Here is a 14,590-nt window from a genome sequence, read left to right as displayed (position 1 = left end):
GTCTGTTTTCATGGAGACATAATATACATCAACACAGATTTTAAATATTTGATATTTGCATGATTGTCTATACAGGAAGACAGGGAGAGATATGTTGTACGCAGATTCAAGTTTGAGGAGCCACGTCCTGAGCAGATTCAAGATTTGGAGGTTTGTATTTCTAATTTTTTTTCCCAATGTATGTAGCTTCGAGCTATTGAGACATTGTCATCATTTTTTGCCCTGAATAGAGAGGTATCATTTGGGTCCGTAGGTGTTATTCATGTCTTGTACATCGCTTTTATTCCCTGGCCCCACCTTTACCCTTGTCTCCTCTTCCAGCAGGCACCTCCAAGTGCTACCATAATATCCTTGAGATCAATGGCATTTAACCAGCAAATCTTGGCCCATCAATTTGTTCATATAAGCTGTTCTTCAGGAGTCCCACCTATTTAGGTTTATCATAGTCAGGCCTTTCACAAATCTATCAACTATTTATACACTTTTTTAATAACCTCAAACTTATGCCTTATTAGTTACAGGTGCATAGGCCTCTAGAGGCACAACCAGCATAGTAGCTCTCACTTCATTTAAGGGGAACAAATTCTTTCAAAAAGCCGGCATCATCGGAAATCAGAAATGATGAGCATACATGTAAATCGCCAAACATCTGCAAATATCACTTTCCGTGGGAAGTCCTTAGGCACCAGTAGTGAGTATAAGTGCATGAGCATATTTGGGTACGGTCACAGTGAAGCAGGTCTCTTAACAAGATTTAATAAGAAAAAAATTAGGAAGCAGGTTGAGGAATTAGTTTCCAGAGAGATTCTGAAGTGGGTATACTACTCTAATCAGAAGAGTCCTGCGATTTAGGAAAATTCCCTTTGAGCATAGCATACATGAATATTTATAGCCATTAATCACTTTTTTATGTAGGAGTACTAGTTAACTGAGGGGGGCCAAGTGCTTCTTCTCATGTTGCCTCAAGGAAACATGGATGGAGGCAGGGGGCAATGGAGGCCATGGCCCTCTCATGATCTCGTAATTGCTTACCATGCAACCTACATACTCATGCAGCCTCTACCCCTGACCCTGCTGCCTCCTCATTCTCCGTGTCCTGTCAATACTTGATTCGAGCAGTAGAGAAACATAAAATACTTATCATAAGAATCTTAGAATTTAGAGTTTTGTTCCTCAAAAACTCTTCGATGATACTTTCTCAACTAGGAATTCTGAATAACTTGATTCCAGATTCTAAAGATATTTTCTTCACGAGGACTTTTCAATAAGTTGATTGCAAAGAATAAACAGCTTTGTTGTACCTATATGGGTAAAACCTCAATAAGATAAAGATATTTTAGGAAAAATCTATAAAATCTTAACATTATTATTTGGTCTAGCCTGCACCAATTTGGATGCTCCATTAATTCTAATTGCAATATCTGTCTTCAACAAACACCCCACTTCAAAACTCTTTTGCACGTAGATAATGGAAATATTGTTAGTAAAGGGACCTCTCCCCTTTTTTTTAAGAATTAAGTAATGATTGTTCTGATTGATCTTCTTAATCACTATAGCCCAAAATTGAAGACATGAAGAGAATTTGAATTTTAAATTTAATGGGAGTGTTTTCATTTAAGCGAAAATGTAATCGGAGTTGAAGTTAAATTAGTGGCGGTCATAATATTACTCCAGACATTATTTCAAGCCTTGAAAATATTCTCATAGATGAGCAAGACGATATTCTATCATGCCCTGAGGTTATCACCCAGAGATCAATTCTAGTCCCCTCCCTAAAAGGAAGCATGTCACACGAGAGTGCTGTGAGGAGTGCCTGCCCACTCAAAACTACTCATCAGGGGAATTGCTTTTGACATAGATATGATGTGGTGTGAACTTTGATAGATAACACATCTTCATTCTGCAATAAGCTGCAGCTTCAAAGATTTGAACTACAGAGGGCCTTAAGCATATTTGTTGTCTTGAACGGACGAAAAGTTGCTTAATAAGCCAGAAACTAGGTTTTCTAGCTTTTCCCAATTCCCATTTTTTGACATTTGCATATTTGAGAAGCCATTTTGATAGTGCATTGCTAGACATGTGATTTTTCTCTATAAAGTTCACTTCTTTGCAAGAGAGCGAGCTTTTTGAAGAAACAAAATCTGCTTTTTAAGTCATCCCAAAGAAGAAGAACAACACTTTCATAAAAAACTAGTAATGAATACAAAAACTGGCCATCTAAAATTTGTAAGTAGAATCCAGTTCCCTACCTTCATTTAGTCTCTTATCCTCATGTGCATATAAAAAAAGGATTTCTAGATAATTTTTGCCTATCTGTAACTCATAAATCTTAGGGATTTTGACAAATATTACTAGGAAGTCATAGAATAACCAGTCCTGGTATATTACCAATGTCAATCTGAAAATAAATGAATTTTTTCTTGGACCTCTACACTTTGAGTAGACTCCTCTCCAAGACCTTAAAAGGGGTATTTCTCTCTGGTGCCATTTTTATTTAACTTACCATTTTCAGATTAGTTCATTTTTAGAAGGGAAATCGTTGATGTTATCTACATTCTTCACCCAGTAGCTTATGATTGAATCCTGTAGATTTACAATGCCATCTAGTAATCCCTCTTTCCCCTGTTAAATACTGTGTACCGCGATTGTGGTTGCTTCATCTAGTGATGTTTAAACTGGCTGAGTACATAATAAGTGTCAACTTCAACATGCCTAAACAAATAGATACAGGGAGAGAATGTGCAAAATTCTATTCACACTGTAAAGCTCGTTACCAAGTTACTGCTTGTTGAATGGCCCAAATTAATGGACAACATTCCATTTGGCATCCTGGTGACTACTGTTTGGCTTTGTTACACTGCTTTCATATGCTCAAGAAGATATTCTAAAGAGCATAAAAAAATTTTGGTGGATGGTTTGATGGAAATGGAAGCTGCTTATGGAGTAGAAAAGCTTGAATTTGACGATGAAGTTTGATTGGTGTTTTATGTACCTATGTCCTTTTAACATGAATCTCGAATGAAAATGGATAATATTTAGTAATTGTAACAATTTTGTTTGATGTCAAGCATTTGCCCCTTTTTTTTCATGTCAAACACCATCTACTGCAGTGCGATTTTATGAAGCATTTCAGAGAAGACCTGCACAGGAGACTCCTGAGCATGGATTTTAAGAAGCAAGTTGACGGGCTTGAGTTGTTGCAGAAGGTGGCTTCATACACACTCATTTTTCTTAGATGTGTGCACATATGCATGTATAATATATCTAAAATGAGTTTATTCCAATGCCTTCTGTTGTGTAGGCTTTGCCATCAAGTGTAAAGGAAATGATTGAACTTCTTGACATACTTTTAAGGTGGTTTGTTTTGCGGTTTTGTGAGTCCAACACAACATGCTTGTTGAAGGTAAAGATCTTTCCTGTCAATTGATTTGTTGTCTTGCAAGTGATTCTGCCATTTTGATGATCCATATGCACTGTCGCTGGACATATGCATATATAATATACTGATTGCTCTGTATATTATACATATGCATATATATATATATATATATATATATATATATATATATATATATATATATATATATATATATATATATATATATGATCCATTTGTTGTCAGTATATTATACATATGCATGTATAATACACTGATTGCTGAAGCATCTGTCACTGGACATGCTCTGCAGGTGCTGGAGTTTCTTCCTGAACTTTTTGATGGTCTGAAGATTGAGGGCTATACTCTAACTGAGGCAGAAGCTGCAATTTTTCTTCCATGCCTTGTAGAGAAGGTAGGTTTTTTTTTTATCTATGTATTTGGTTTTCAATGTATATTAAATAGATCTAATTCTTGCTGTTCAGTTAGGATATGATGATATTCTTCGTTCAATTTTCTGTATCCTTTCCAGTATTTATTATTTGATATTTCTACATTTTTGTTTTTTTTTTTTTTGTTTTATATTGTGCAACTCCTATTGCCATATTTTTGAATTTCTTACTGTGCACCCATGAGGTCATAAACATTACATAACAGCGGTGGTTTTTGGTGTTGTAATGTAGGCTGGTCATAACATTGAAAAGGTTAGGGAGAAAATGCGTGAACTGATGAAGCAAATTGTAACCATCTATTCTGCATCAAAGGTTCTTCCGTACATTTTAGAGGGCTTGCGTTCAAAAAATAACCGTACTCGGATAGAGTGTGTTGATCTTGTTGGATATTTAATTGATCGCTATGGAGCTGAGGTGCACTAATGAATTTTCTGATGTAATTGTAGTCCTATAATTCTCAACAAATCATGCTTATTTGTTTCTTTCATTCAGATAAGCGGACAATTGAAGTCTTTGCAACTTGTTGCTGGGTTGACATCGGAACGAGATGGTGAAATTAGGAAAGCTGCTCTAAATACAATGGCTACTGCTTATAAGAATCTTGGTATGTACATTTCATTCAATAGATCTGTAACATTTGGTAGGATTGAATGAATTATTGTATAAATATTTCTTGATTTACTGAGCTAATTAGTCATCATAATGATTATTATTTTAATAATCATTCCTCCTGATGACTTATATAAATCCATTCGCATTTGTTGGATCAATGTTCATGAAAGGCAGTTGAAGGTAAAATCAGAGTTCGTACTTTTAATACTTTTGGTTTATGCTTGTTTGATTTCAATGTCTTTCTTGAACAGGGGAGGATGTTTGGAGATATGTTGGGAAACTATCAGATGCTCAAAAAAGCATGCTAGATGATAGATTTAAGTGGAAGGTTAGTATACGAAGACCCAACGGCAGACTACTACTGTCACCATGCCGAGGAATGTTATTGTCTTTACATAGAATAGTGGGACAAAGGAGGAATGTTAGAAATTAATGGCTTCAATGCCTGTTAGTGGGTGATGGCAGAGCTATAACAGAAGTAGGAGACACTTCCAAATGTTAAGAATTAAATACCACGGATCATGTAATATCTTTTTGCCATTTCTTCATTCAGGCCCGTGAGATGGACAAGAGGAAGGAAGGAAAGCCTGGTGAGGCTAGAGCAGCTTTAAGGCGATCAGTTAGAGAAAATGGGTCTCTCTCTCTCTCTCTTGTCTGTCTTGCTGTCATTTCTCCCTCTGTTTCTTTGTGTACGTCTGTGCATGCACAAATTTGCTGACTTTTATCTTTCAAAATGCATGTCTCGTTTTCATGTCAAAATACGATCTCGGCTGAATTTACACTAAGATATTCTAAATTGTTCTTAATTTCATAATGGAAGTAGTGCTTTATCTCCATTTTAATATCTTTGTGAAGGAAATTATCATATTTGTTGCTGGTGTTATGTTGAAACATTATATATTTGAAAATTTATAAACTAATGTATATCTGAAGGTTTATTAACTACCTTACACTGTTTTGATGTCTGTTTTTCTTTTGCAACATAATCATCAATTATACATCTTTTTTGTTCTATTTTTTCTAGATATATCAAGTTCTGGATTTATTTTTAAAAAAAATGTTTCAAGATTCGTGTATAGGGTGGTTAGGTTATTACTTGCAGTCTTGAAACTTATATGTGTGATACATGCTTGAGTTTTATGTATTTTTTAAATATCATTTCCGATTTCAGGTCAGATGTTGCAGAACAGAGTGGAGAATTTCTCCCACGTTCCATGTCTGTTCCAATGGCGACAAGGTAACTGGAATATTTAAAAATAATACATAGCTGAAATTTTGGTGTTAAACATGATCTATTGTGTTCCTGGAATTTCATCATATATTTTGCTGTATCAGTAGGGAAAACATTGGCTATGCTGATTCCCATGTGGGGAGGCACATCTTAGCCAGACAGCTGGCTACTGTTAATGGTCCTGCTGACTGGCATGAAGCTCTTGATATCGTTGCATTGGGTTCACCTGAGCAGGTCAAATACTCCCTAGATATAGCATGTGAAGGTCTTTCTTATTGAAATTATAAATAAGTATTTTTTATCCTGCTATTTATAAAGCAAAATATTATCTTTTCACTGGTTGTACTTGCTGGATTTCTTCATAAGAGTATGGCTATTATTTAATGAATAGTAATTCTGTATTTTTTTTTGTTTGCTATATTTTTTCCCCTTTCCAAGACATCTCCGAAAAAGCTTGCTTGCATGAGGAAAGCAAAAAAAAAAAATCATAGACGAGAAGTTAAGTCATTAACAGAAAAAAAGAACATGTGTTTTGTCCCATCTCCGTAAGTACGCTTTACCAAAAGAAGGAAAGAAAATACTAGGAGTATCACATTTCCTTCAGTGGTTGAGTCATCTCTTCCTTTTGGCCTTGGAAAAGTGAAGCAAGTTGAGACATTAAGAATTATCTAATGTAACATATGAGCAAATGTTGCATGTGAATCTTGGATCGAAATGCTGCACGCTTGGTACAATACGTACCGTAGTAGGGACTTATTGGCGAGTGACACTTGTATGGATCTTACTCCACATGTGAGGTCATCTGCAGCTGCATTCTGTTTTCTTGAACGACCTCAAGGAGCCCTTCTTCTATATGCAATGGTATCCTCGTGAACTCTATCAGATGGCCTACCGTGGTCCCTATCATATGTAGCATGCGTAAACTGGGACTCACCGGTGTATCGAAGACCAGTCTCCGGCTGTCTTATAAGTAGTACCATATTGTCCTCCATTCTTTTCATGGCTAGTAGATCCATCACCACCAGAACCTCTAACGCTGTTGCTCCAGATCTTCTCGATACTCCATTGAGGCCCTTTGTTTTTCTTTTTTTTGCTTGTTGGGCAGGTACCTTCTTACCCTTCGTGTCCTTCTCCGCCTGGCTACCACGCCCTCCTGACCGAGTTGACTGGGTATCTTAGCGTCCTTGTCTGAGCATCTCTCAATCATCTCTTTGAGAGGATGTGTCGTACCAGTGATGTGGTGATTGGTTCTCTGGCTGCGGTTGATCAGCTATGGGAGTGCGTGGAATATTGCGCTTAGCCCATTGCTGTGGATCGATCCTAGCCTCGCTGGCTATGAAGCCGGCCGGTCGTGGAGGCAATCCTGGCTCGTCAAACTCGGGCTCCTGCTGCTGGCCCACAAGCCAGCCGAGCATAGGATCATCATCATTTGTGAAAACCCTATAGATCGAATTTGCATACTTGAGGTCCACTTTCTCTTGAATGCATTTTAACCTCAATCACAGATTGTAGTGTACATAAACAAGGTCATTGAGGCACTTTTGTGTCAAACGGTTCCTTTGTTTGCTGTGGATGAGGGCGAAGGTGGATCAGTTGCGCTCACAACCACTCTAGGAGACCGTCTGAGAGGATCTGGATAGCTATCCGCTTAAAATTTTTTGCGGACCTGCCAAAATGAATCCATCATTCAGCTACAAAAATATTGAAAAAAATTACATATATGATAGTGTGATATTCATGGTCTGCTGAACTGGTCGGAATCAACCGGTTCAGCCTGTACTGTACCGGTACCAGCCTCCATCGGTACGGTACCGCGGTGGAATTTGGTTTCGACTCCAAAGGGGTCGGAACTGAACGGTTCCTTGCTCGTACCGATGCGAACCGGTGCGGTTCGCTTCGCATCGGTACAAGCTTGGTGCGAACTGCACCAGTTCGCATCGGTACTTGTGGGGAAGAATGGGGGGGAAGAGAGGAGAAGAGAGGAGAGGGGAAGAAGACCTCTCTTGCACTACCGGGCCTCTTTCTTCCTCCCAAGCACCTTGCGGGAAAGACCTCCCTTGCTCACAGGAGAAGGGGGAAAGAGAGGAGAGAGGAGAGAGGGAAGAAGAGAAGGAAAAAAAGAGAGGCTACGGGGAGCACGCCCGCGCGCGGGCACAAGTGGGGAAATGCGTCCCCCAACTCGTGCCCACGCGGGGCAACGAGCCCACGCGCTGCCCTGTGTGGGCTTTTAATACGACAGAATGGCATTAACGCAGATGCGCGCATCTCCGCACATTCTCTTTTTTTTCAGAACTGGTTTGGTACCGCCTCCAACCGGTACCGATCTTCATCGGTACGTTGGTTCGGTCGGTTCCGCGTACCTTGGTCATATTAGTAACTATATAACGCTAGGTGAATGTCTTTTTGATGTGTAACATACCTGGATTCATAGCTGTCTTGCTCACGACAGCTACTCGCTGTCCAAAGCTGTTGCAGTCATTTCTAAATAATTTGGTCTGTGAAAAAAAGCATGTTGTACTATGTTAATAATAGAAGATGCCGATGTACTTACTACTAAATCATGTTACCTCTTTTAGACATAATGTTGCGACTTCTGGATCAGTATCCATCTTGTAAATGACATTACGCAAAGCTTCGAGAAGTTCGTCATCCATACCAATTCCAACTTCGTTGTACTGAAACCTGGGGTTTAGGTAGTATGCTGCACATAGACGAGACTGTCTTAATAAAATTATACAAGTACATCTATCAATATAATTATCAATGTTCTTTCTTATCTGCTAGATGCAATTTTCTACCTATTTGGGCTCCCCACTGCTGCTCGATGTACTCATGGGTACGGGCTTGGTCTCTCTCCATGATTTGAGCCTTTGCCATGTCCATCATGTGATACAGAAAACCTATATGGGGGTACTTCTCGGTATCCACGGCACGCAACACTTTGTATAATGGTTTGATAGCCTTGACTATCGCAGTGACCCGCTACCAGAATGACTGCTTTGTAACTAAGTCTTCCATCTTGCTCCCTTCGGTGCTGGCATGGGCATACCTATTTTGCCGCCACTCGGGACTGACAAACATCTGATGTAGGGTTTCTTTCTTCTCGATAAGGCTATCCAGTGCAATGTAGTTCGTAGCAAACCGTGTGACTCCTTGTCTCAGAATCTCTCTGCAAACTTTCTCATCAGTGAAAAAACCCAGGTATGGCTATATACCTGGTGATGCGTTGGTCTATCTCCACTGTATGCTGCACCCTACGGATCTTTCCAATTTCCATCAGCATGAGGTCGATACAATGTATAGCACATGGGATCCCGAAAATATGTGGTCGCTGCTTCATCAAGATCTTTCCGACCAACTTATATTGCGGCCATGATCAATCACCCGTCATGCACCTGATCCGAAGCATCAACCGATTTGTTCGATCCCTGTTCGATTTGCCTTTCCTTCCTCTGCTGAATGCTTCGATCTTTGCTTGAATTACTCGATTTTTATAGCCGAAAAGGAAGGGTGTGATGAGAACCCCAGCCCGCCAAGCCAAATTTTGGAAGAATTGGCCGAGGCCAACCTCAGCCAAGACCAAGTTGCGGGCCAAATCCACTGCTTGGAGGTTTGCCCAAGCACTAGCCAACCTCACCAACAACCGACTCAGCGTCGCGCAGACCTTTCCCAGCGCCTACATGAGGTTCGGGGCCATCAACACCAGCGCGCGGCCACAGCCATGCAAGGATCCTCGTGCGCGCACCCAGCATGTCACGCATGGCGCGCCCGAACCTCGCCACGACCAAAAAAGGGCCGGTGCACTGCCGGACCGCCATCCCACACTTTGCCAGCACTCGGCACGCGCAACAACACGTTGCGCGCACGCCAAGAGTGGGCATGATCGTGGGCGACGACAAGAGGCACCAGCCCCTGCGCGTGCACCTGAGCGCGCGCGCATAGAGGAAAGATCGGGCACAAGGCATGGCACGACAAGCACAAGGCTCGGGCAACACTGCGCCCAGCCGAGCACAATCAAGCCAATCAGTTTAGAAGCATGTGCACGGGCTGAGCTAAACCAAAGCAAGCAACATCAGGCCCGAGACCGAACACATTGAATCATGGCCAACCGAGCGCAATCCAAGGGGCCACACATCAGCCATCATGAGCGCGCCCGCAAGCCAAGCAATGGACTTGGTCAACAACCGGCCAAGACAAGTGGCAAGCATTCGTGCACGGGCAAGGGAGCAAACATGAAAAGATCCCCAAAGGCAGCGCTCGGCCAGCAGGTCAAGACAAGTGTCATGCATCCGCGTGCAAGAGCAAAAAAGAAAAGAACCCCAAAGGCAGCGCTCGGCCAAGGACAGCAAGCCGAGCCACATGGCATGCATCCGAGCGCAAGGAGCCAAAGAAGGAAGGAACGCGTGCAGAATCCATGGAGGAGTTCGCGGACTCTTCCATAGAGGCCAGGCGAGCAGAAGCATAGGCGACCAAGATGCAACAGGCCGCAGGATCAAAGAAGCACAAGAAGATATGCCATCAATCCGCGAGAGAAGAGGCAGCTGGATCCGCATCCCGGTCAGCCAAGACCCTTGTCCCGGCCGACCAGGACCTGCGTCCGAGCCAGTTGGGGAGCATAACACAGCCAGCCATTCAAGGATACCAAATCAAGACTCCGCGGACAAATGGCAGCACCCGCATGGGACGCGCCCCGGCCAACTAGGCAACGCATCCCCGGCGTCAAGAGCCCAGCAATTTCAGCACATGGCCGCAAGGGATCTGACTTAGTTTGGATCCCCTTGCGGTAGATTAGGAATAGCATTTGAATTTCAAATTTGCTTCCGCCCATAAACCTATTTGGCACATGGGCATTAGGCCTATATAAAGGAGCCATTAGGGCCCTTCTAAGGCATCCATTGGATATCATTTTTCTGCATTGTAAAGGGTTATCCCTTCGGTCCCTTAGGTGGGTTTTCGGCCGCAAGGCTTGGGCTAGAGGTGGGTAAATCAGCTCCCCTTGGATTGTATTAGGCTAGCATGGTCCCTTTCCGATCTTGCTAGATTACCTTTCTTCGTTGTCATTTGGAATAGAATCATCATCTTTTCATCCTCATACTTGATTCTTCTCCTTGGCCGAGCACCATCATTGGAGTAGCATAGGTAAGGTTCTAAAGGCAGCAAGAGATAGCGCATTACCCGCCCTAAAGACGGTCCCGCAATCAACAACAACTCCCTCGACTGAACCTTGGCGCGGGGTTTGGGATTGCAATGCCCTGCGGGCCAACAAGGTGACATCATGCGCACGTGCTGTCGGCTATTTTTGAAAAAGGCCACAGTGCGCGGCCTTTAAAAAAAAAATGATACCAAAACAGGTTCTAATATCCAGGTACATACGGGGTTCTCGTAGATGTAACTTTGGACCTCCAGTAAGGGATTGAGAAAATATATCTTTTCATATTATTATACTACTATTCATACTTCACAATTTCTAGTGAGGTAGGAGGGGGATTTAGATGTAGTAACTTTTGGGTCCTTCTAGAATCCTGCTATGTTCTTGTTTTATATATTATTTAATTGTTTCATTTCTTTGATGATTTTGTTAGACGGTATGAGTCAAAATTGACTGATGGAGCATGAAGTGAGTCAGCTTTCCATCATTGGCATTACATAACATGCAGATGACCTGATTTTAAATCTGAAGAACATTTCTGCTTGAGATTCTGTTGTCACTGAAAGCTGTTGTGTTACAACATCTTAGCTTACCCAGGCTTTGCTTTGGTGCAGTCAGTTGAGGGCATGAAAATTATCTGCCATGAGCTGACGCAGGCTACAAGTGATCCTGAAAGCAGTATAATTGAAGATATTGTTAAGGAGGCAGATAGACTAGTTTCAAACCTAGCATCTATGGTAATGGGTTCTGTTTTTCTCATTGATATAGCTTGGCTTTCTGTTCATTTCTGTAATCTCAATTATTTTTGCAGGTTCCAAAGACCTTCAATTTTAGCCTTTCTGGAGCTTCTTCAAGGTCGTGTAAATATGTTTTGAACACGCTTATGCAGGTGTGTATATCTCTTAGTCATTTTTTGAGAATGTGTATATATTATTTCTGTAAAATTATACAGAATTATATGATAAATGTTGTTGCTGCAGACCTTCCAAATCAAGAAACTTGCTCATGCTGTGAAGGAGAGTACTCTAGACAATCTCATTACTGAGCTACTACTTTGGCTTTTAGATGAAAGAGTTCCTATGATGGATGATGGCAGCCAACTATTGAAAGCACTTAATGTTTTGATGCTTAAAATTCTGGTTTGCAATTTTTTTCTGTTTTAATTTTCTTTCCTTGGTGCATTCACTTGTTTGCATCTTGTTTACTTAGGATATTTTACTTGCTCCTGTTTGAGCAGGACAATGCAGATCGGACATCATCTTTTGTCGTGCTAATCAATTTATTGAGGCCCTTGGACCCCTCAAGGTGGCCTTCCCCGGCACCGAGTGAGGCCTTTGTTACCAGGAATCAAAAGTTTTCAGATCTAGTTGTCAAGTGTCTAATTAAGCTGACAAAGGTAACTCGTAGATTTTTTCCAAATTGTTGTATATTTCTTCCCAATTTTGTGCTAACATGGTCAGTAATTTGCTAGGTACTACAAAGTACAATATATGATGTTGATCTTGACCGTATACTTCAAAGCATTCACGTGTATTTGCAAGAACTAGGGATGGAAGAGATACGAAGAAGGTATTTATATACTTGCTTGTAAATTATGCAACTATTTTCTCATTTTATGGTATAATTTGTTGGCCGACTGTGCATAGGGCTGGGGCTGATGACAAGCCACTACGAATGGTTAAAACTGTTCTGCATGAACTAGTCAAGCTTCGTGGGACAGCAATTAAAGGTCACCTCTCCATGGTTCCTATAGACATGGAACCTCAACCTATCATTCTTGCATACATTGATCTTAACCTTCAGGTAAATTTGTTGGAAATAGAAATGCTTGCTTGAATTGATATGGTCATGAGATATTGCTTTTATAGTGACAATTACTATATATGTTTCTTCAGACTCTCGCAGCTGCTAGAATGTTGACTCCATCTGGTCCCATGGGACAAACACATTGGGGTGATACTGCTTCAAACAGCCCAAATCCTACAACACATTCTGCAGATGCTCAACTGAAGGTGCTGGTTCACTTTAGTAATTACAATTTTTTATCTTTTCATGTTTGATCGTTATTAGATTAGCTCATTTTAATTCCATCAATTTTTTTTATTTTTCCTCTGCATGTGACTTCTTGTTCTTATTGGCCTTTTTTGTGCTATTTATTTTCTTTCTTGACATGAAACAGCAAGAGCTTGCTGCAGTATTCAAGAAAATTGGTGACAAACAAACCTGCACCATTGGTCTATTTGAACTCTACCGTATCACCCAACTGTATCCCAAGGTATGACAACTTGTCTCTCAGAGAAGCTCGATTTTTTTTGTGAACTATATGAGTTAACTTATTTAATTATTTTATGTAACTGGATAGTTCTTGTATTCTGTTCCTAACATCTTTTGAACTATCTCTAGGTTGATATATTTGCTCAGCTTCAAAATGCAAGCGAGGCTTTTAGAACATATATCAGAGATGGGCTTGCCCAGGTTAGCAGGGTCTTTTTGCTTGCAGGCTTTTTGGGATTACCACATGAAACTAGTGTTTGCTACAACTAGTCCTGCTATTGGTGCATGCAGATGGAAAAGAATGCAGCAGCTGGAAGGATACCTTCAAGTCTTCCAATGTCCACCCCTCCTCCCTTAGCAACTGCTCCATCGCCAAAATTCGCACCTCTTTCCCCGGTACAAACGAAGTCGCTTCATGTAAAAACTGAAAGCATAAACTCCAATGTGGCTGTATCATATAGTGAAGATGATGCTGTTGGTACAACAACCTCTTTGAGAGGCCAAAGTGACTCATCAGACTTCAGGTCACAGTTGGGGGGTGATCGAAATGATAGATACCCATCTGGAGGTCTCTCCGTACTCCTTTCCCTCCCTCTCTCACATGCACATATTCATATCCTTGTTTATGTGCATCCATGCATTTCTTTCTTGTCACTGCAATTGTTCTGATATGATGACGACTGAAATTAATCAGCTCCTGCAATTACAACGGGGACTTTAGATGCCATCAGGGAACGGATGAAAAGCATCCAAGCTGCTGCAGCTGCAGGCAATGTGGATTGTGGGGCCCGGCCATTGGCATATGTTAATGGTAATGCCCTCCACAGAACAGACCGCATGGATGGAGAGCCACCAAGTCAGACCGGTGTTCTTCCTATGGATGAGAAGGCATTATCTGGACTTCAAGCCCGGATGGAGAGGCTAAAAAGCGGATCCCTTGAACATCTGTCCTAGATGATTAGAGTTTATTCATACTTCTATAGATTCTTGTAAATGGAAAAGAAGAAAAAAAGAGGGCGAGGTGTTTTGTCATTCTCTGCAATTTGTAGATGGTCAGATGCATATCGTGGAGGACGAATGCATCTGTTGCTGATCCCACCATAGTTTCAAAGTCCAGTTGAAGCATATGGAAATTCGGTGAGCAAGCCCCAGATGCTTGTTTGTAATATTCCATTATTGATATAGCGTGACAGATAATCTTTTAACATTTTTGTCCATATTTTCTTACCTTGTAACCATGTACATGCACACAGTTGAGTTTTTCAAAGTGTACTCGATAGGGGTGTCAGCCATGAGTATTGTATTGATGAATTCTTTTAAATGGCCTTAAAACACACTGATCTTGACTGAGCATGTCAGGGCTTAGTAATATATTTGAATCACCTTATAAGTTTTCTTTGGTAATAAGGATTCCATATCATGTATGATGCCCATAATGTGATCGCAATCATCAGCTGTCCAATTCTGCTTTCAACTTTTTTGATTATTCATCTTTT

General features: G+C 41.0%; 1 protein-coding gene across 2 annotated transcripts in view; it reads left to right on the top strand.

Annotated features, from left to right (window-relative positions):
• The window catches only part of LOC103705896 (protein MOR1-like), a 37,764-nt gene extending 23,266 nt beyond the window's left edge, over positions 1-14,498 (top strand). The window contains exons 34-54 of one of the 2 annotated variants that reach the window (XM_008789785.4): positions 76-150; positions 3,111-3,206; positions 3,302-3,403; positions 3,690-3,791; positions 4,060-4,242; positions 4,321-4,432; positions 4,692-4,768; positions 4,994-5,073; positions 5,612-5,677; positions 5,779-5,905; positions 11,435-11,557; positions 11,632-11,709; positions 11,801-11,959; positions 12,058-12,216; positions 12,292-12,389; positions 12,467-12,623; positions 12,716-12,832; positions 13,000-13,095; positions 13,224-13,295; positions 13,386-13,662; positions 13,789-14,498. In XM_008789785.4, coding sequence (XP_008788007.1) covers positions 76-150; positions 3,111-3,206; positions 3,302-3,403; positions 3,690-3,791; positions 4,060-4,242; positions 4,321-4,432; positions 4,692-4,768; positions 4,994-5,073; positions 5,612-5,677; positions 5,779-5,905; positions 11,435-11,557; positions 11,632-11,709; positions 11,801-11,959; positions 12,058-12,216; positions 12,292-12,389; positions 12,467-12,623; positions 12,716-12,832; positions 13,000-13,095; positions 13,224-13,295; positions 13,386-13,662; positions 13,789-14,048 — 2,616 coding nt within the window. In that variant the 3' untranslated portion in view covers positions 14,049-14,498. Of the gene's footprint in view, positions 1-75; positions 151-3,110; positions 3,207-3,301; positions 3,404-3,689; positions 3,792-4,059; positions 4,243-4,320; positions 4,433-4,691; positions 4,769-4,993; positions 5,074-5,611; positions 5,678-5,775; positions 5,906-11,434; positions 11,558-11,631; positions 11,710-11,800; positions 11,960-12,057; positions 12,217-12,291; positions 12,390-12,466; positions 12,624-12,715; positions 12,833-12,999; positions 13,096-13,223; positions 13,296-13,385; positions 13,663-13,788 lie in introns of both variants that reach the window. The other variant, XM_008789784.4, reaches the window with a different exon arrangement.
• Positions 14,499-14,590: the final 92 nt, after the last annotated feature.

This window comes from Phoenix dactylifera, chromosome 12, assembly GCF_009389715.1.
Source record: "Phoenix dactylifera cultivar Barhee BC4 chromosome 12, palm_55x_up_171113_PBpolish2nd_filt_p, whole genome shotgun sequence".
Taxonomy (NCBI): domain Eukaryota; kingdom Viridiplantae; phylum Streptophyta; class Magnoliopsida; order Arecales; family Arecaceae; genus Phoenix; species Phoenix dactylifera.
This window is presented reverse-complemented; position numbering and strand designations above follow the sequence as displayed.